Genomic DNA, 22963 nt, shown 5'->3' with positions numbered 1-22963 from the left:
GTGTTGAATCGAGGACATGCTTTTTGAGTAACACCAAGTTACTCACGTGACTTTTTGGCGAAGGAGCTTGCCTTTGATTCGAAGTGAAGAAGCATCATGATTAAGCGTAAATGGCCAATGCCAATGACATAAACAGTATAACTTTAATTGTAACTATTGTGGAAAATTTGAGTTTTGTAATTAAAATTTCATAATGGATCCCGTTAAAGATGTGGTTCAATTTTATCAAGTTCTTCAGCAAGAATGGGCGAAAAAACCTCCAAATTTGGACAAATGTGGGCAAATTTTGGAAAAGTTAAAGGTAAAGTATTTTTCGAAACTTGCTGTTTGTCACAAAAACGAATAGTTAGAACTTGTATGATGTTTTTGTTTTCCCTTTTAACTTGGCTCTCTAAATTCATTATTACTTACTTTTGAATGGCGTACCAAAAAAAATTTCCGCATCGTAAATTTCGTTTCGAGATCTTAAATTTCGCGATATTTCCAACTTAAAGCTAAAGCCCCCAAATACTAAACAACATCGAAAATCGCTTAAAATTGTGTTTTTGTAGCTTGAATTTCAAAAATTACCAAACCTAATATTACAAAATATGGCCTTAGAATCGCATTTTTAAGGCTTGAATATCACTGGAAGCTGGCTAACATAACGCCACTCTTCAAGAAGGGGTCTAAAGGTATTGCTGGGAATTATAGACCTGTAAGTTTGACTTCGGTGATTTGTAAGATTTTCGAAACTTTGATCAAAATTAAGATCATGATGTTCTTAGAGACTAATAGTCTGTTGACTAGTTTGCAGTATGGTTTCAGGAAAGGTAAATCCTGTACTACTAATTTATTGCATTTCTACGACAAGGTTACCTCAGCTTTAGATAACAAAAAATGTGTGGATGTTGTTTATATTGATTTTCAAAAAGCTTTTGACAAGGTACCGCATGTTGCTCTTCTCAGCAAGTTAGCTGACATTGGAATAGGAGGAAAAACTTTACTTTGGGTAAGAAATTGGCTTACTGGTAGGAAGCAAAGAGTAGTTGTGAGAGGAAATCATTCTAATTGGAGTGATGTTTTAAGTGGGGTTCCTCAGGGATCAGTTTTAGGGCCTCTTTTGTTTATTATATTTATGAATGACATTAATGAAAATATTTCTGGAAGCATGAATTGTTTTGCTGACGATGTAAAAGTTATGGGGATTGTCGAAAATGAAGAACAAGTAAAACAGCTACAAGAGGATTTAGATCATATTACTAAGTGGGCAGATAAATGGGGTATGGCAGTTAATGTAGGGAAATGTCAAGTGCTACACTTAGGTCATGGAAATAAGCGTATGAGATATCGTTTACAGGGTTCAGTCATAAATCAGGCAGAAAATGTTATGGATCTGGGTGTCTTTATAAATCAGGACTTCAAGTTTAGTCAACAGTGCAGTATTGCTAGTAACAAAGCCAACAAAATGCTTGGGTTCATCAATAGATCTATTTCAAACAAATCTAAGAAAGTTCTTCTGCCTTTATATAGGAGTTTAGTAAGACCTCATTTGGAGTATGCTGTGCAGTTCTGGTCCCCTTATCTGAAGAAAGATATTTTTGTATTGGAAAGGGTTCAAAGAAGGGTAACTAAATTAGTAAGGGGACTCTCAGATTTAGATTATGATACCAGACTTAATAGGCTTAACATGTATAGCCTAGAGCAAAGGAGAGTCAGAGGGGACATGATTCAGTTATTTAAATTTATCAAAATGAAAGATGTAAATGGATTAAATTTTTGCGGGGAAATCAGGACAAGGGGTCATTGTTTTAAGCTATTTAAATCTCAGGCTAACTTGGAAATCAGGAAAAACTACTACTTTAGCAGGGTCGTGGGCACTTGGAATAGCTTACCGGAAGAGGCGGTAATGAGCAAGGGCTTTAGCTTTAAGAGGGCCATTGATCTTCATTGGGGACTAATTAATTGACTAGGACCAGCCTAGCTGGGCCCAGAGCCTGTTGCTGGTCATCATATTTGTATTTGTAAAGTCTTTAAAGACGTGCTGAGGATGGTTATCAAATTACTTGATTCAGCAATTACAAATAAAAGTTCATATTTTCAATTAATTTCTATTTGGTTACAAAACCTGCTTCTTATTAATAAACATTTTAAGCAACTATTTCTCCTGAATTTTTACGACATTAATTTAAGATGTAGTAAAATTTTTATGAGAACATTGTTTCAATTATACATAAAAGTTACCAGGATTTTTTTCCCCTCAAAACAGATCGCTTCAAAATTTTAGAAAACAATGTGTTGCATGTTTAAAAAAGTATATAAAACATTTTTTTTCGACGGCTTGTATTTGTTTCAAAAAAAAAAAAGAAATGAACAGATTAAAAACAATGCAACCTCAAATTTCAATAGACACACTATTTAGTCAATAATTAAACTGAATCAGAAAACTTTAACACTTTGTGTTTTCTATTTCTGCCTCTCAGACCATTGTTGTCAGATGAAAAGTTTTGAAAACTTATGAAACACTATTTAAAAATAGCTGACATGTTTGGGAACTGCAGCGCAATCAGCTTTCAAGTTTATAACCATACTCTAATATCAATAACACATTACTTGCATTTTTACCCACAACTATTTTGAGCTGGCATGACAATTGCTACTTTTGATTTTATTTTGATTTTTCAATTCAGATTTATATAGACAATTTGGCTATCAATTGCTAAATACTGTAATCATTTTCTACAAACTGATCTACTGATTGTGTGGTTATGCTTCCATAGACCTTGATTGGTTACTGTTATTTTTTCACTTATGTGATTATCTCATGGGCAACCTTAAAGGGGGGGGCGGAGGGGTACTTAAGCCTCTCTCATGATATTAATACTGCCAAAGATCAATTTTGTGCATAAATCTCAAGATGCATTACAATCCTATGACAAGAGCCACTACTCTAACAAAAATTTCTTCACTAAAAATTTTCAACTATGATTTTATTCTGCCAGAATTTACTTTCAGAATTATTCCAAAATACTTTAGATAAAAGATTTATCTTCCATTGAAAATATGGATCCAATTTAAATAGGAGTTGAAAGTATTATATTCCTAAGAGCCATTGCCGTCTAACTTGTCCAACATTATAATAATGACGACACTAGTGATTTAAAATCTCCATGAAATTAAAGACAAAATTCTCTAAAAGTAAACATGTTATTTTGAAGCATGGGCCCACTAGATAGCGCTGATGCTTTTGGGCCTTGACAATTTTTGACTTTTCTGTGTTAAACCAATGCAGTTCATGCATCCACCGAGCAATGTCAACTTTTCTAAGTTTGTTTATTTTTGATTGGACATCACCCATTTTGACCACATGAGGTGCAGGACTGAATCCCTGTATCCACCAGTCAATCGCAACGTAGTGGAAACGGGTTCCCTTTTGTTCCTTCTCGGCTGCCATGACTTTCAGCGATTGTCACGGCCTATAAGAATTAAATAGGACCATGAATGAAAACTAACAGATCCAAAAAGATCTTCATCAGAGTCAGGTGAAAAGGAAATAAGTAATAACAAGGTAGAAACTAGAAAGTTTTTTCCAAAAAAGTCCTTCAAATAAAAACCTAAAAAAAATTAAGCCCCTCTCTAAAATTACACATGGGTGTTTGTGGACTAACATGATAAGAGCTCTATATTTTATCACCTGTACTCAAATCCCCCCCCCCCCCTCTTTTTTTTTCAATTTGCTAAGTTGCTACCTTTCAGAAAATGAGACATTTCTGCATCCAGATACAATATGTGAGGACAACGGGGCTGACCCGTTCAAAACAGGACATTGTTACCTTAATTATTCTTCATGATTTTGAATTTTCAATTAACAGTTCCTAGTACATGTGCTCTTTCTTATGTCAGAATGTTTCTATGCTTTTTTTTTCCTTTGACTTTCTTTCCTTTGTTTTTTGAACAATGCATAGCAAGACTCGAAATTTTTGTTAAAAATTGCTTTGTTGAGTTTTAATGAATATCCCATGCATACTTTCCGTTGTATAAACAAACAAAACTGAGATTTTTCTTTATTCACCTTGAATATAATTAAAACTATCAAATTGAACATCTGTCCATTTTATAGGTTGCTTTGACTCAGATGACATTTCTTCCAACAAATGATAAATGTGCTACAAGAAAAGAACTGTTAGTAGCCAGTAAGTACATTGTTTTCATTCATGATTGGAAAATGCAAAAAATACATAGCACTTAGTTCAGAGGTGGAGATTAGTGAAAAAAAACTTCGAGAAGGGGGGATGCTCTGGAAAAATTGATTTTTTGCAAATTAAAATGTGCTATATATTATCTTAGAAGACACAAAAAATGATGAAACCACAAAAGATATATGTGATTTATGGGGTTTTTTTTTTTTTTTTGGTTTTTTAAACATAAATTTACATAGTTTGCAACACTGTAAAATAACTTGCTGCATTTGACTAGCATTATCAACCAACCCGTTTTCTTCCCACATTGCCAATGTCAAGTCCTAGGGTCAATGGGAGGCCATGTAAACCCAATCAGAACCTATGCCGCTCAACTTGGAGTAGGAGTTATATAAGTTTCATTTGGAATTAGAGCTCGCCAACCAAACTGACAAGGGGCCTTGGCTCCTGGCCAAGTGTGAGTTAAGGTAGGTTTTCAAGAGCAGAAATTCAAACAAAGAATGAAGAGGCAGAAATTAAAAGACCTTTGGGGCCCGCCTTTTAATTTTCACCTTATTTTTTAAACTGACCACTATTTGAATCAGGGTTGCCCTGTTTTGTCCATTCCGTAAAAACCGCTGGAAAAACTGTCCTGGACTAAATGTCATTTTGTCCACTTTATCAATAAACTGAAGAGTTAAAAATTTAAAGTTTAAAAATAATAAATAATTATATCTAGATTTTTCCTATTCAAGTAATATTTTAATACTAGCAGTACTCACACAGCGATGCCCGTGCTAAAAATTTAATGGAAGTCCGTTGAATAAAAAAAAAACTGACCACCCCTCCCCCCTCTGATGCAAAATGATCAATTTTCTTTGTATAAAATGCGTACACACCTTTTCAAAGAAAAAAAAACCTATTAATGTATCTTTGGAATTTAAAACTTTTCGTCAAATCATTAAATTAGATTTACAGTTGTTTTAAAACTCTATATAGCGAGTGAAGCGGTTTTTACTGCAATATAAAATATTTCGCCAAATAAACAAAAAAAGACATCAAATAATATCTTTCAAATGTAAAAATAATTCCATAACTCTATTGTTTATCGCCAAACTTGCCCAGCAACCGCACTATCCTAATCCATCCGTTTAACAAAAAAAAACATGCCATGGACCATTCAAAAATCATCGTCAGAAAAAAAGAAAATGTCGTACATTTCACTTGGATAAAAACAAATCAAAAGTTTCTTTTCTTTCGAAACAAATCGGCAAAACAATAATTACATTTACGGTTGCTTTAAAGCAATAATCCTAGACTGAACTGCTCAGCGCCTAACGCGCCAAGCGACCATGCTACCGGAACCCAGCCCTTTTGCAAGTGAAGCGGATGTTTCTCCTTTGACAAAGAAAAATGTAAACTATATCACTCATTATGCGCTGGGGGCCTTCATGGCTTTGTGGTAGAAACTTCGCTTCAAATGCCGGTAAACGTGGGTTCGATAACCTCGGAGGCTTCGAGTCTTCGTAACGCTGAAAATCTTTCTCATAATGTCTTATGTGTGTGAATAAATAAAAAAGGTCCGAAATCTCGAGGCAATGGCTTTCAATCCTTCCATGATTATTAACTATGGACACGTAAACAACAACAGTAGCGTCGTATAAGTTAAAGGCAACAATTTTCAACTTAATTAAAAATAGGGTCATTTTTATAGTAATGAATGGACTTCCACTCCAGCGCAGTCATGCCGTCGAAACGCATAAAGTTGAATTTGTCAACCTAGTGCATAAAAAATTATTTAAATTAACACTTTCTTATTGTTATTTCTCCATTACGAAAGTATTTGTCAGTTCAAAGATTGAATTGTTACACAATTTCACAAAAAAAAACATTTTGTTCTAAGAAGTCCAAAAACTTGGTTCAGAAAGGTGTCATTTCATCACGGAGCAGAAAATAGCACAAACATTGAGGAAAAAGGAATATAATTTTTTTTTCTCCATCTTGTTTTTCATATTTTAACAATGAAGTGCAGAGAAAAAAAAAGTCAGCTGGAATGAAAATAATTTCACTGTAATCGTTAAATCGTCTTTCTGTTACACATGGAATTGCTCTGAACTGAAAGGCGTTATTTTCTCTATTGTAATTAAAATAGCAGGGCTGTGGACATTTCCAAACGCTGTGGATCGCTGTAAAACAAAATCCCAACAAAACATAAATGTGAAATGGAGCCAAGTTAGATCAAAATGAGGCCCTGGGTAGACGGTATCACCAATAAAATAGTTCAGATCTGAACGGGTACCAAGTTTCAAAGCTGTTCCTCATAGAAGTTGGACTGTCCCATGTTTTTTAATTTATTAAGAAAACAATTTTTTTATTTTCTTTGATTCCAGATTTTAAATTTGCGGCAAGTTTTGGTGGTCAATAAACAATTTCCAAAATATTTGACTGCTCCAATTATACAGTAACTTGCCAAGTTTAAATCCGGGATCAAAGAAAGTAAAAAATTGTTTTCAAAATGAATTGAAGAACAGGGGGCAGTCTGATTTCCATGAGGAACTGCTATGTAACCTGTTATCCGTTGAGATCAGAATCTTGTCGGTAACACCGTCTACCCAGAACCTCATTTCGATTGAACTTAGCTACTTTTCACATTGATATTTTGTTTGGATATCATTAAGTTTTTAAAGCTAATTCATAGTAATGTTCTTCTTTACAATTAAATGTAAAAGTGCGTACAAATGCAACTTCCATCCTGTCTTGCTTTTTCGGTGCACTGGTTTCTTTCCATTAGTAATTTCGAAGATATTTCGATAACTGAGGGTTTGGCGCTATCATCAATTATGGGCTATTATTGTTTGCTTTTGTCACTATCAGCAAGACCATGGCCAAAGTACATTAACCCTTGATCTTTGGCGTCCACAAATTTGGCGACAATTGGGAAAATTGCTAAGACTCCTAGTTTTTAAACTATTTCTACATTGTCTGGGAAAATTATCATAACATAGATCGTAAAATATGCAGAATTGGTGAAAACATTTTCCCATTGCTTATAATTCCATGGCGCCAAATTTGTGGACCTTTAAGAAATTAAAATGAAGCGAAGCTAAAAGACGTAACCATGGCAATGTGAAACAAAACATCAGTAATTTTAATGGAGATTAGATTTATTCGAACTTTATTTTTAACGGCTTGTAACTTTTTTTCTATTGGAGATAGCAGGTTTTTTTTTTTCGACCATATTTTTTTCTACTATGTCTAATCGTGCTCATTAGCATATTCACATTGTTAAATTTTATTACTTTTGAGTAAATTATGATCTAAAATTAGCTGCACCAATGTGTAATTAAAATTTTTTTTAGGTTTATGAAATTCTGAAGCTAGTGATTCTGTTTTAATTAAATGATTAATTCATAAAAGAAACTTTATTAGAATAATATACTAATATTATTACACCATAACAGTAAATTTATGTATGTATAATCCATTTATTTTTCATTTTGTCCAGTTTCTTCCAGCGTCCCAGACTTTTTACCAAAAAGTGGACAAAATAGCAACCCTGATTTGAATTACATAAGGCATGGCCAATTAATACATTAGAAACCACTTTTTAAAATTCTAAGCACATTCTTCCTTGGTAAACTTTTTCTAACTAATCACTAGTAATTACTTTCTAACTTTGAAATCAATCTCATTTTGCAAAATTTTCAATTTGTAAATTAGAACAATTTCTAGGAATTCTTAAACTGGATCTCTTATTCTTAAATTTAATTTCAATTATGTCTATAATGCATAGTAAAAACTCTTTTTTTTTTTTTTTTGAAGGGGAAGAGATATTTCTGTGTTGAACACGTTTTGCTGAAAACTACATGCTGTATCAGATTTCAATCTTTTTTTTTTCCCACTAGGGGGCTCTGCCCCTGCTCGCTAACGCTCACTAACCCCAAAGATTGTTTCTCAATCTTATCTGATTCGCAAAGATTTAAATCGTCAATTAGAAAGAAACAGATTAAAAATGCATTATGAACTCCTTTGGATCAAAAAGCACCCCTTCCTTGGGTTTCAGAATAACTTGTACCAACTTGCAGAGCCGTAATGGCTAAGGGACTTTTGTACGTTTGAAAAGTCGCTTTCATATTCTTGGTCTTCTCTAGTAATATATTTTGCTCTTTAGCTCGGGGCTTGAATTGAGTTGAGTCTAAGATTTTCCGTTAAAATCGAAACCATTAAAGTTTGTGAATAAGAAAGAAGAAACATGCAAATCGAAAAGACGTAACTTTGGCAAAGCCGAATAAAACATCCATAATTTTAATTGAGATGAGATTATTCTAAATTGATTTTTAACGGCTTTTTTCCTTTGGAGATAGAAGTTTAGTTTTTCGACCATAGGTCGAATTAGATCTGGAGTAAAAAAATCCGCTCTTTCCAGTGGTGTCAAAAAGAAAACTGTGGGACAATTCCTTCGCTTTTTACTGATAGATTTAATAAACAAAGTAGTGCCTAAATTTTAGCTATGCCTAAAAGAGTTTGAGCTAAAAACACAAATAACTCCTGCCGTATTTAAGTTAGACAGGGTGCCGACAGATCAGGGAGATCAGGAAACTTTATTAATCAGGGAAATATCAGGGAATTTTGAAAAAATAACAAAAAATCATGGAAAATTGATTTTATGAAGAAAAAAAAAAATTCTTTTGCTTTACAAAATGAAGTGCTCTAATTCCCTACGCATTTTCCGCCAACTATCTGTTCAAAAAAAAAAGTAAAATAAATGAGGTGCGATTATACACTGCCGCATATTTGTGCATCTTTTTTCCTCAACGTCATAATATTGAATCTTACTTATTCCCTACAGGATGAACTTCCTAAGATTGCTTCTGTGTCTGTTAGGTTGTTTATTTTACCTATCTTGAAATTTCCTTTTACGCTTTCAACGCTACGTAAAATAAAAACCATACAGGCAAAGAGGAAGCCTTCATTAATGCCTTAGCTTCTTTGCCTTTATTTCATTGTCTCAAAGTAATTAGTATACTGTAATCACAATTTCTAGAAGAAATCTTTGGTTTTTGAATTAATACTATAGAAGCTTAAAAGTTATTACTTTTTCGCATTTTTAATCTAATTGCTAAAATTGAACTTTCAATAAAAAAAAACTTGTTTTTTGCCGTTATACTATTTGTTGTCACCGAAGAATATAAAGGTTTTCTTTTCTTCAGACTTAAGTAATTCTTTTATTTTATAACCAAGTTGTATTCTTTTATATATTTTGAAATTAACTAATTGCTTTTTTATTTCTTTTTTTTTCTTGCTTTTATTGTTATTTTTTATTGTTAAAATGCTGTATTCATTCATTAAAACATATGTTATTGATTAGAGAAAAGCTCCCTATGAATGGATGTCAAATGGTTTCATCTTTTTTGAATAAATATGTCAATTAGTTTTATAAGAATAACTACATTATTTCTATTCTTTCACTATTTACTTGTTATTCTTGCAACAATTATTATACTATTTGAAAATTTAGTTCAAAATAATTTCAATTACTTTTTAGTTCTATCATAAATACACATATGTTTTTAAGAGTGATTTTAATAGTTTCTTTAAATTCTTATGCTAAGTGGTTTCTGGAAGTATTTTTTTTTTTTTTTAATTTTCTATAATCCTTCCATGTAGAAAAATTTAATATACTGTTTTGTAGGTTTTTTTCCCTCAAAATTAACTTGATATGTTTTTTTTAAACCTTTAAAAAAAGTAGCATCTTTTAAAAATATATCTTTAGTTCAACAACTTTACACACCTTAAAATGTTTAAAATACGGCATTTTATACAAACATACAATGGATTTCAAGTAGAGCAAAGAAAGAAAACCGTTATCATTAATAACGTAAATCAGGGAAATTTGGTGAACTTAATCAGTCCCTGCACCCCTCAATCTTGCCACATTTCATTGTTGCAACCATCTTCGGCACAGCTGATGCACCGTGCTCGCATCCATGTGGGTATCAGCTGCGATTTGACGTATGGACCAACCTCCCCTACTCAGTCCGATCACCATACCCTTCGTAAAATCGTCTATCTGCTGGAAGTGCTTTCGTTGACATCGGCCTGGCATTCTATCGTGTTACACGTATCCTCCAAGACAAAAACAAATTTCTTCGATAATTCTCCAGTCGGAAATACTGACACGAATATTACCCATTCTGCAAGTTCCTTCTTTTCTATCTTCATGTGCGTCGGAGAGTTGCGCATTTCATATCATTTACATAACTCAGTAATGTACGTCTACTCTAAAATTTGCATAAATTTCTGAACACTCCTTGGTGTTGCATTTTCAAAGTCGATCAGTGTATAATATTAATATGTGCAAGTAATTTTTCACCCTTTTAAAAGGCAATAATAGGCAATTTATGCAAAATTTGAGCTTAAAAAATTATAAAAAACTAATTCAAATTTTAAAAAAAACCCAGGCGCACACCCTGGGGCTTGAATTAATTTTGTACAAAATTTCAAGACTGTAAGTGCTATGGGGTCTCCTGGACGCACGTCCGAAACAGACTTTCTTCCAGAATTTCTATGAAACCTTACTTTTATTTACTATATTGAGATAAATGTTGCAATTATTTTAAAAATTAGAAGCAACATTTCATTAAATATCGTGTCCCGACTTTTTTTTTCAAAGCCACTACAAAGTTTTGTAAATGCCCTTTTAATTAAATAGAAATTTCCCTTTCTACAGGAAGCATCCTGACCCGTTTTTGATCCGAGGGAAATAAGTAAACTTTTGTGTGAATAGTTGTGGGGGGGGGGGGGGGGGCACATGTAGACAATTTTTTGTTTTATACTGAAATCCAAACTTTTTTATTTTATTTTTCAAACATTATTTACAAACTTGATTTGCAGCAACTGTGTTGAAATTTCTACTAAATGCTGCTTTTTGATATTTTTAGCAAAATTAATAAAAAGTTTTTTATTTTCAATGATGGATAGAGTACAGAAAAGGAGTAATGGCAGCACTAACTTCCCATAAAAATTTCGAGGTTTGTTGTATGATTTCATCATTTGCCGCAAATGCATAGAAGTTTTAGCAATTTTCTGTTTTTTCAACATTTCAATAAATTTGTCAAAACGTTTGTGTTAAAATTATTTTCTTCAATATTTTTTAAGTAAACTGCTGTTGAAAAAAAAAATTTTATTCCAAAAAACAAAATTACATTTTCCTTATTTGAATCTTTAACTCGCGAGAACTCACGCCGTTATTCCTCACACAAGTACTCGCGCGGGGTCGAAAACGACCCCAGTATTTCTTTTTTTATTCCTTTTAATTTTTCCATGAATTCTTTTATTTTGTTTGTTTATGTTTCTCCACCAACAGAGACTTCTACAATATTTTTTTTTATTTGAAATGCATAAAGAAAATTTTTTATGAATTATACAATGCGTAAAAAATATTTTTCCTAAGCTTTTACAATGTTTTTAAGCATATTTATGACACATTTTCAACAACTTTTTCAAAACGTTTACACATTTTTATTCCTATTTCAGTTACTATTCAGTTATCAAAAGTTGTACAAAAAATATAGAATACCTAAGAAAACTTACAGTTGTTGCAAACAATATTTTGATGTTCTTTACATGCATAATTTTTGCACAATACGCAAATCTGTTGAGATTTTTTGTTTTTACTTCTTGGGCACAAAGCACACCTGAATCGACCCGAAACTTTGGCCTTTTTAGTTGGGGGTTCTTCACTAACAACACGGTTTGCTTTTTTTTCTTCAACTAAACAAAATGCAAGCTTTTTTATAAAATGTTTTCGGTTCTTATGTTCCACAAGAGGGTCCTTTTTGGACTGCAGTATTATCCGTGCGTTTATAGCAGCAACATTCAGAATGCAAAAAAATACTACCATGGGCCATCGATTTGTTATCCTTGCCGTGGTGTAGGATGCCGCCATTTGATCAACAACATCCACTGCGCATTTCGTCATATTATAAAATGTAATTATCTCTAGTTTCTTTTTCTCAGCTGTATCCTCATCAATAGTGTCATCGTTATGCATCGTTGACAATAGTAAAACACATTTTCCTTTCTTTGGAACATATGAGACGATTGTGCAATCTTTTTGGAATCCAAATAATGTAGAATGTATTTCACGTTTCTTCTTATTTACGAATTCAACAGGGATTCCTATTATTGTAAGATTTTTAGAAATCAAATCTTTGGCCAAAGGATAACTAGTGTACCAGTTATCTGTGGTAACGTTTCTACCTGTATTGTACAGTGGTTCTACAAGTCTTTTTACAACGTCAATCGGCTTGTTCGATTTGTTGCTATTTTTACCACAGTAGATTTCCATAGATGAAGTATAAAAAGTTCTTGCATCGACTAGTGCAAATAGTTTTATTCCATATACTGTCTAAAGGCACAGCGACCCTGAAACGGTTCCAGTTTTTCGTCAATGGTCACATATTCCCCTAAAGTGTAATTTTCTTTGCAGTTTGCATCGAAAGCTTCAAATATTTCATTTATTGCAGCCAGTTTATTGTCTTGTTTCCTTCAATCTCTGGTATGTACATCGTCAAAACATCTCATCAAAAAAAGAAAACGGTTGTATGACATTACACAACGAAATATTTCGATTCCGGTTCCGTCAGTAGCCCATAAGTCCCTTACATTTAGATGAGAAGACTTGTGAAGACCTGTTAAATATAATAGGCCAAATAAAGCCTAAATTTCCACCGAATCTGTGCATTTTGCATTCCTGAGTCTTGAGTAATTTTTTGAAATGTCATGTATAAAAATATTCGTGCATTCTACTATTTGGTTTATCATTTTATCATCGATAAAAACGCTCCAGCTCTCAAAGACATCACTGACATTTTTGGTGTTTCCTTTTGGCCCAGGAAGATGCGTAATTATATTTCGAGCTGGAGCACGGATATTAGCTCGAAATTTTGTTTTTTGCCAAATAGTTTTTGCAACTCTTCCAACAAAGGTGTCATTTCTATCGGGATCAGCAGAACTCTTCCTGAAAATTCGCTCTTACTGTCGTGGTCACTGAAGTTTTCTTGATCACTAAAACATTCATCGTCTGGAATGACCTCTTCATCATTCTCCACATCGGCTAATAATTTGCGGAGACGCTCCATCTCTTGCTCATATGGAGTCGGCATGCTTTCTTTGTAATAATTATTACAAACACAATTGAAAAATATGGATTAGAAAGGACAAAACTAAATGATCATTGTGAACCGCACGCGTGTGCACTCAAAATCATGACTAGAAGAAGGATTGCTGAAAACTACTTCCGTTTCCCAACCTTTTTTCTAAATTCATTGAATGCATTGCATTGGAAATAATTCCAAACACCTGTTCCGTTTCGAAAACTTTACTGAGGTCAGTACTCGCGCGGGGTCGAAAAAGACCCCACTCTCAAAACCCCCCTTGTTTACAAAAATTGAAAGGAGATAAGAAAATTCCAACCACACCCACACATCAGTCAAGGACACAATCTCAGCTACCCAGAAAATGATTTCTTTAACTGTCCATGAAATTCCAAGAAATGGAAACAAAAAATGGCTGGGGTCATTTACGATTAATTAGTAAAATGCTTTCACGTTTTGCATAAAATTAATCCTGCATAATAGAGTTATAAAATATTTAATGCAAAAATGAGATAAAGTGGGAAAATGTAATCTCATATATAACTTTAATTTCTTATTAAAATGAAACATTATTTTTGGGCAGTCTAATAATAAAGTTAACTGGGTGGCATATTGATTACTACACATTGTCATCTTACATTCAAGATTTAAACCTAGATGCAGTCGGTGGATTTTCAAGATGCAGAAAATTGTTGGAGGCTATGTCATATGATTATGCTGCATGTTTAAGATTCCTTGAGTATCTTGTTGATATACATACTCTGCTACATCAAATTCCTAGTGCAGTTTTACATGGGGAGAGCCTAGGAGCCTCCATCTGGTGGAAAACTGGACATTACAATTTTCATGTGGTGATGGCTATCGACTTAAAAGAGGCCACATGATAAGATTGAAGTCAGCTGCTGGGAAATGCACTAAATCTGCAAATGGTGTGAAACCAAGCCCCATTAAAAACTAGCTATTTGGAATAATTTGAAGCCATGCTAATTGGAAACTGATCGTTAAAATGTTCTTCATCTGCATAGATATGCATATTTCATACTGTTTGTATGTTATTAAATCATTCTGTGTCAATTTTTAACTTGGTCATTATACAATAAATTATACAGTGTTCAAAAATTATGACTTGCATTTTCTGCAACTAGGAAAATGGGAAAAATTTGTTTCCATTTTTTAAAGGTTACTTCAAGTGCATATTAAAGATTATTTATGTGGATTATGATACCATGTGATTTATTTTTTTTTTTTTCTATTCATTATTTTGTAGGAGACATTTTAGAGTTAGGCGCTCAGTGGAGTATTAAAAATGAAAATATACCTGCTTTTGAAAGATATATGGCTCAACTTAAATGTTATTACTTGGATTATCAGTAAGTTCAATTAAATTTTTACTTGTTTTGTCATTGTAAACATTGTTTTAAGAATACAATGTTATTTTACATGTTAATTTCAATAATGTGGAGCTACCTATTCATCAATTTCTTTTATGATTCACCAAGCAAATTACGTGTATATTTTTGTTAATTTCTTTAGGTTTTTTTTTTCCTGAAAATATTTATGACTTCTTAAATTACAGTCAAATGCTGTTTTAGCTAAGTCGGTTACGGGGAAGATCTTGTTTTAGCTAAGATTTTGTTAATATCCCCATCTCAAATTAGAAGCAATGACTACATTTGTAGTATCAGTCTTTCAGTGTAACAAAATTTCGCTATAGCGAAATTATTTTTCTGTTTCATAGGACTTTGTTAAAACAAGATTCAGATGTAATTCTAAGTTATAAACTTTTCTACTTCCTCACCAAGGAATTTTTAAGTAGCATGCTACAAAGGTTGCAATGTCTTGAAAGTAGGGATGCACCAGGGCTTGAAAATTATATTGTGTGATGGCATGTAAAAATTCCGATCGGGCACGAATCTTCTACCCTTACATGCAGGCATGTAACTTTTTAATCAAATTGAATATTTCTTCCCAAAGCTTTATTATTTTAGATTTTGTTGAAGAATTACTGCATCTTGCGAGAGCTCAAAATTTATTTCAGGCGGTACATCTAAAATCATATTTGGACAAACATAAAATCGTTAGTATTTGGCGAGCAAAAGAAAGAGTAGATGAAAAGAGTTGGTTGTTTCCGGTTTATATGGAAGCAATTTTTCCCTTCCTATAGTTTAAATTGTGTAAATTTTAACTATGTCTTATTATGTACTATTATTAAAATCAATTATCAGGATTTGTATTAAAATAATACTTGATTCAAATATAAAGCTGTAAAAAAAAGAAAAAAAAATATCTTTGCCCACAAATTTTTCTAATTTAATAATAGTCTATTTGTTATTTCCTATATAAAAAATTTTTATTAGAGAAGTGTGAGTGTATCACATTCATATAATGGCATATATTTTCTTTAAAACATGTTCTGTAAACATTGCAACTTTACTAAGTTGTTTTCTTGCACTTTGTTTTTCAGAAATGATTTACCTGATTCTGCATCGAAGTACCAACTTTTGGGACTAAACCTGCTTTGTCTTCTAGCTCAAAATAGAGTTGCAGAATTTCATACAGTAAGATTGTTTCAAAGTTTTTTTACTCAAAATGTTTAAAATATAATAAATTTTACTACATCTCTTAAGTTGCCCTTGAAAAATCTTGTTCAATTGCAAAACTCAATTCAAAATTGTATTAAAAACATTCTTATATTATATTTTAATAAATTTAAATGATTGTGTAACAGATGTACAAGAAGTTAAAATCCATTTTCAGGCGAGTTTGATAATAATGAGTTCTTCAAATAAAATATATAAAACTTTTGGTTCAATAAAGCTTATTAAATAATATAGCTGTCCATGCAGTCACAGAATGCTTAAAATTAAACCTATCAAATTCAAAGTTAGTTGAACCTATATCTAATTCTCCATGTTTATGTTGAAATTAACAGCCAAGGTTTCAATGCTTAGTTAAAATTGAAAGGGCCTGCAAAATTGATACAAAGTGGTTATCTAAACAACATGAAAACTCAAATTAATGTGATTGAGAATTGAAGCCTGTGGAGCTTCTGGAGGACCTGGATGCATATTTTCCCAGAAGAAATATTGAAGCCATTGTTAATGCAATGGAATTTTTAAGATTTAAGATTTTTTAAAGGTTTAAGAAGGAAATAGCAGGAATTTAATAAAAAAAACCCACCCTTTTAAAAATAACTTTGTGTTTTTGCTCAGCATTCTTTATGTCTAAGGTTTAAGAGTTGATCAATATAGAAAACCAATTGCAGATGCTTAGAGTTTGCTCCTCAATTTATTTTTTGACTAATTACATGTTTGATATCTTGAAACGGAGTGGGTTTGTGCATAATGCGGATAACCCTAAAATAAGTGACTGTTGATCGAGGTGTTTACTGTTTATTATTTCCCTTATATGGACCTGTAATAAATTAGCTTTTAAAATTGAATGCAGAGAGAGGTTTTAGCTGACTTTTTGGCACTGGAACTACGTACATCAAAAATGAGAATTTTTCTCTAGTACGAAATCTATTTGCCATAATTCTGTACCTTCTCTGGAATGTGCAAGAGGTATTAACTCCTGCACGTTTGAATCCATTGGAAAACTTTCAATCCTTTTTTTTTTTTTCAAACATAAACCTTGAAGTGGCCACTACTAAAGCACTATTAAACACTGGCCACTACTGGTGTATTTACCTTAGTTAATTTTTTCCCCAGCTTGGGCCGGTTAATAGGTATTTTGCTGTGTATATGTGTTTGTGTGTGTACCAAACCTGAAATGTCAATAATCTTGCTTCAGGGGAAAATCAGAGGCAAAACATCTTCATTACATTTCTTCTTGTCGTCAATAAATTTGTAGTATTTAAAATTAATTTTGTACATGTATATTTTCAAGGAGCTAGAACTGCTACCTGCTAAAGAAATCCATTCAAATGTTTATATCAAGCATCCAGTATCAATGGAGCAGTATTTAATGGAAGGAAGTTATAACAAGGTGAAAGGATATGAACTTATTATTTATATTGCATTACTTTTGTTCTTTATAAAAAATAAATATTTTTGTTATCAAAACCTTTTAAGCAAAAATAGTTCTTTTCTAATTTAAAAGACTAATCACCTGTTAATATTTAGTTTACTAAACATCTTATGGTTTAGACTTAATTAAAATATTTTGCTATATTTTCTTACATGAAAACCCATCTTTCTGTCTCAAATTTTCTCAAGGTGAAAATTTTGTTTAAGTACAAAATATTTTCCCGCCATGACATATGACTTGTCCATAGCTAGATAATATAGGTGCACGCTGTGCACGGATACATTTGATGCTTTGCAGATACATTTGCTGTAGATATGTGCATTGGATGTAAAATGTTAATAATATCCATTTTAAACACTGATTATCTTTAAAATTTGAAGATGAATCAATAAAAACTTCGTTATTGCTTTCACGAATACATGATTGAAAGCAAAAGGTTTTTTCTTACTAAAAATTTTACCTACCCAGTGCATGCTGATTTTCATTCCTGCAGACAGTTTTGAGCTATGTGTGTGCAGATACTTTATATTTTTATTTTACTATGGACTTGTCATTCAGAAGGTTGCCATTGCCTCAAGAGATAGGACTTCTATCTGTTGGTCTGCAGAAAGTAATTTATTGCCCTTCTACTACCCATTGAATAACCAATGGAGGCATTCCTCTTTCTGCCACTTTGGGGACCCTCTCTGTAAGGGGTTACAACATAGATATTTACGAAGACTTTTACCTAATCATAATGTCAGCCCTGCTCAACAAATACAATGCTAAAAGTATAAAGCCTTCCGGAACCGAATGTCTCCCACAGACGCTATGTTAAAGATCCCCATGGTAATCAAATAATTTCCCTGGATAATCAAATAGTCTGCTTTTGAAAATTATTTCAAGAAATTTGTTAATAATTTTAAAAAGATTTTTATATCTTTATAAGAATTAAAGACTGATTTTTTTTAGAACCTAATAATAATAGATTTCACTTAAGTTTTTTTTCTTTTTTAATGATGGAATTATCAATATAAATTAGTCTTTCTATAGAAATCTGATTTTTAAACTTTTATTTCATAAATGTCTGAAATAGTTATATCCAAAGTATTTACATTTTTCATTTGTCTTCCGCATTAAATTTCTTTAGCTGAAATGTTTTATCAATTTCAGGTATTTCTTTCTGGAGATAATGTGCCAGCTGAAAGTTACAATTTTTTTATCAATATTTTATTGGATACTGTGCGAAATGAAATTGCAGCCTGCATAGAAAAGGCCTATGAAAGATTAGCTCTCAATGAAGCCTCCAGGATGTTGTTCTTTACTAATAAAAAAGACATGACAGACTATGCGAAAAAGGTAATACAGTGAAACGTGTCTGTAACCGTACTTTTGGGACCTTAAAATATTGTTATAGACAGGCTATCAACAGTTTGAACTTTTATACAAATATTTATTCCCCTTCCCCACATATCTTATTTTAACAAAGCTAAACTTACTTGATCTTATTTTAAAATTCATATAAGTTTTGAAAGTACAGTAATAAATAATAGGTAATTTAATCATTTAGTAATTTTATGCTTTTCTAACAAATTACTCCCTTTGTCCTAAAATCACTTCTTTAGCACTGTGCTTCCATATTTTGTTCTCATATTTGAGACATGGCTTTTAAGCAGTGATAATTAAAAAAACTTTTGTTTTTGAAAAAAAGGTATAAGTTATCATTATAGACAAGTTCAATTTGAAATGGGATTATCACTATAGGCAGGTTGACACAATGGATAAATGAGAATTTTGCTGGAACCAAAGAAAATATCGTTTTAAGCAGAATACACAGTATCTACTATAGTAAAAATATGTGAAATATTTTGGCTTTGTAAGAAATAGTTAAACTGGCCAGAACTAAAACTTCATCATTTTTGTTCAAGCAGTTTTCAATTCAGTTTCAAACATTTTGTTTTATGAAAGTTAGCACCAGGGTTGTTTGGTTTAAACCAAATGTTTTTATTTTAAAAACCATGTGGTTTTTTTTTTCAAAAATGGTTTTTTTTTCTTTTGAAAAAATTTTATTGTTTCCCCCAAATGTTTTCATAAATTTTACATATTATTGCAAAGAGTAAAATCTAATTAATGCAATGTAACAAACAAAGCTTTAAAGATAAATTACACATTTAATAAATTTAGAAATTTATATTTTTGAAGGTAATGCAACTTTTCTAAACAGTTTATTTATTTTTTTTAAATCTATGGACTTTTCTATTAGGTACATAAATATACAAGACAGACCAACTAAGTTTTTCTAAAATTACATGAAAAAAAAACCAAGTAGCTCTTTTATAATTTTTTTAATTGTCATTATTTTTCAGTCTTTAGCATTTCAAAATAGTCCAAAAAGCATATTTCAACCAAAATTTCACATACTGCCTAATTTGCTTCATTACTTAAGGTTTATTGAGATAGGTTATGTGCCATTGAAGCGATGCATAGTGTAAAAATATATTTAAACTAAAATATGTAAATGATAAGAGGGAGAAAAAACGAAGTCCAAGAACACTTAGAGTAGGCATAAAATTACGTTTATACCTGCACACTTTTTGCATCCCTGATAGACAGACAATGCAGTTAGGACAAGAAAAGAAAATGTATAAAATTATAAAAACGGAAAACATTCATGTAACTCTATGCTCTTATATAAAAAAAATGAATGCCAAATTTTCACCTTTCAAAGAACTTTCTTGATCCCAATTTTAAAAAAAAGTCATGCATGAATGGTGGAAGAATCAATAAACATTAATTTTAATGAGTCTTCATTATTAAAATGTGTTAAAAGTATTTTCATTTAAGTTTGTATGAAGGCTTTTAATTAAAATGATTTTTTTGTCTTTGATTTTAAAAAACGTATTCTTAAATGCATTAAACCAGGAGAAATAATGTCTACAATGGGAAAACATAATAGTTTTCTTAAAACCTGCTAGGCCTGTTTCTATAATTGTTTTTACTGATAAAAAATTACATGATTTGTAACTTTTTTTTAATCTTTAACCAAAATATGCATCGATCTTTTGATTTTTAAAGTTGTATAATGTACATCAGACTTATGATTCATTTGTAGATACTGCAGAATACTTTATATGTTTATGCATGAATGATTTTAATTTTACTTTTTTTTACTTATAGTAGATAGCTGTGATTACGAGGAAATTAATATGCAAGAATTCTTGGTTATTCGTAATTAATAATGTCTGAACTATCGCAGTAAATTATTTTTTTGATTATTTAAACCAAGACCCATTTACATATTGTATTTTTCATAATACTTTAGATTTTCAAACACTATTCCCCTATAGAAATTTCTACATGTGAGGAAATGCAATTACAGGATTTTACTCTTAATTATTTAATTATAAAGAAATTAGGTGCAAATATGAACATTAAATATCCCTTAACAATTAATTCATAAAATATTTTTGGTTTTCTTAAAATAAAATTGTTTTTCTCACAAGTAGTTAAAAAAACCAAATAAACACTGTTTAAACCAAAAGTTTTTTTTTTTTTTTTTTTTTGAAAAAAAACTTTCTATACCAACCCTGGTTAAGAAAAATTTCCATACAGGATTGTTTAAAAAAAATGGATATTGAAAAGTATTTGCAAACAAAGAGTAATTACCTGGGAAGTGTTAATTATTTTACAATAAGTAGCTCATTTCTGCATAGACTTTTTTTTATCACAGAATGATTAAAAATGTGGCAGGAAAAAAAGCAAGAGGCATCAAGGTCTTAAAAGTTTCAATTCTCTCAATCCACCAATTTCCAAAGTGTAAGTGCTCCCATTCCCCTCACCTTTTCAGTCACAATTTTTTGGTGAATTTTGATTCATCTTAAAAAATAGCTAAAAATACTTTTAAATCCAATTTTCGCTCGAATCTGGGGAAGTTTCATACCTGAAACAAAAGTTGCTATATTATAGAAGTTAAATTTATAAAAGTTGCGAAAAGAATATAAAAGTGGGTTTTTTTTTTATCCCTAATAGTCTTTGCAACTATTATTTACTTAAGAATGTTAGTTTTTGTAAAGTTTCAGCATTACATTGTGATATCTTAATTGTGGTTTATGTATTTAAAATTTTGTTTCTCATCTGTAGAGGGGATGGAACATGGCTGGTGATCACTATATTTATGATGTGGAAGACAAACAGCATTCTGATGATAACATACCTGCATTTGAGCTTGCAACGCAAGTCATAGACTATGCTAGAGAATTAGAAATGATTGTATAAATTTCATTATTTAAATAAACATTACATCTTTTGTCTAACTTTTATTGTATGAAATATTTTTGACTTTAAAATTACACAGGTTTATAGTCCAATTTCGATTCTAATTTCTTATTATCAGCAACTTTTCTTACAGCCTTCATAAAATCTTCTTCCACCACAAACTCTCGTTCAGCTCTAATTGCAAACATACCTATAAAAATATTTCAAAATTTTTTGCTTTAGTAAAAATTTAATCAAGTATTCTATTGAACTATTAATTTGAAAGTTTTAAGTAGTATAAATTTAAAATGATAAACACATTATACATTTTGTTAGGACTACCCTTTTTAGTTGTATCATCATTCAAAATTAAATCTAAGTTATTGCTACTATATATAGGCTAGGATATCAAGAAAACTTTGTCTAATAAATTTGAAAGACATTGAGGGTGGCGATAAATTTTTCAGCAGTCAACCAAATATTTCTAGAACAACTGAATTTGATTTGAGTCCTAAAATCTGAGTTACCCAAATACAAAGATTGCAGTCAATATATTTTACTGATTACCTGCTGATTATTGAAACCTCTACTTTACACAGCAATTTCTCTAATTAGTAGGCTTCAATTAATTTTCTTAAATTAAATTATGAAATGGTAATCATTAGAAAATACAAATAACAAAACTTCTTTTGATTGCATTGATAGGCATAACTTCTAGCAGAGTTGTGATTCAGTTCTAGGAAAATTATATGTTAAGTTCAATCTTGAATTTAAATTTATCAACAAAACTAACTTTGTAAACTATTATTTCTCGTGGTTTTTGGCAACCGAAAGTAAATTGTGGACATCATGACAAAGAAAGAAAGCTAAGAAAAAGTCTTTGAAAATGTTTTTAAAAAAGAAAAAAAAAATAGAAGGCTTCTTTTTTTTTTCTTTTAATTAGCATTTCTTTTTCACTTGCTAAGTTGGCAACTGCAAAAAAGGGAAGGGGGAATTTCAGGACAAACTTAAAATTAATTTACTTTCTGGATCTCTAATCTTTCGATTAAAAATTTTAGGCATCTTGAATTCAAAATTACGTTTTTTGTGATCATGGATTGCAAAAGGACCCTACTCAATTTGTTTATTTCTGCAAATGGACTGAAATGTAAATTGAGAAGAAATTTGCACCTCTCATATTATGACTGGTGATTTTCCAGACTAGGTATTATCAGGCATCTCCATAAAAAAAGAAATAGTCACTGGGATGTGGTAATAAAGATCTGGTTATTATGGTAAATTTGCACTCTTATACTCATTATAAAGATTAAATTTGCATTTTACCTTTATAGTAATTTTATTTCTTATCAATCTTAAATAATAGGGATTAGAAATTTGTATCTAGAT

General features: G+C 31.3%; 2 protein-coding genes across 2 annotated transcripts in view; one reads left to right on the top strand and one right to left on the bottom strand.

The window, feature by feature from the left end:
* The first annotated feature begins 104 nt into the window (after window positions 1-104).
* LOC129221233 (26S proteasome non-ATPase regulatory subunit 8-like) lies at window positions 105-21642 on the top strand. Its single transcript, XM_054855689.1, has 7 exons — window positions 105-301; window positions 4100-4172; window positions 14583-14685; window positions 15780-15873; window positions 17204-17302; window positions 18497-18682; window positions 21464-21642. The coding sequence occupies exons 1-7, from the start codon at window positions 194-196 to the stop codon at window positions 21596-21598; spliced, it is 798 nt and encodes a 265-aa protein (XP_054711664.1). The 5' UTR covers window positions 105-193; the 3' UTR covers window positions 21599-21642.
* The window catches only part of LOC129221232 (26S proteasome regulatory subunit 10B), a 31595-nt gene continuing 30259 nt past the window's right edge, over window positions 21628-22963 (bottom strand). The window contains exon 12 of the mRNA XM_054855688.1: window positions 21628-21788. Coding sequence (XP_054711663.1) covers window positions 21670-21788 — 119 coding nt within the window. The 3' untranslated portion in view covers window positions 21628-21669. The remainder of the gene's footprint in view (window positions 21789-22963) is intronic.

This window comes from Uloborus diversus, chromosome 4 (assembly GCF_026930045.1).
Source record: "Uloborus diversus isolate 005 chromosome 4, Udiv.v.3.1, whole genome shotgun sequence".
Lineage (NCBI taxonomy): Eukaryota > Metazoa > Arthropoda > Arachnida > Araneae > Uloboridae > Uloborus > Uloborus diversus.
The sequence above is the reverse complement of the archived record's forward strand: the minus strand, read 5'-3'. Positions and strand labels throughout refer to the sequence as shown.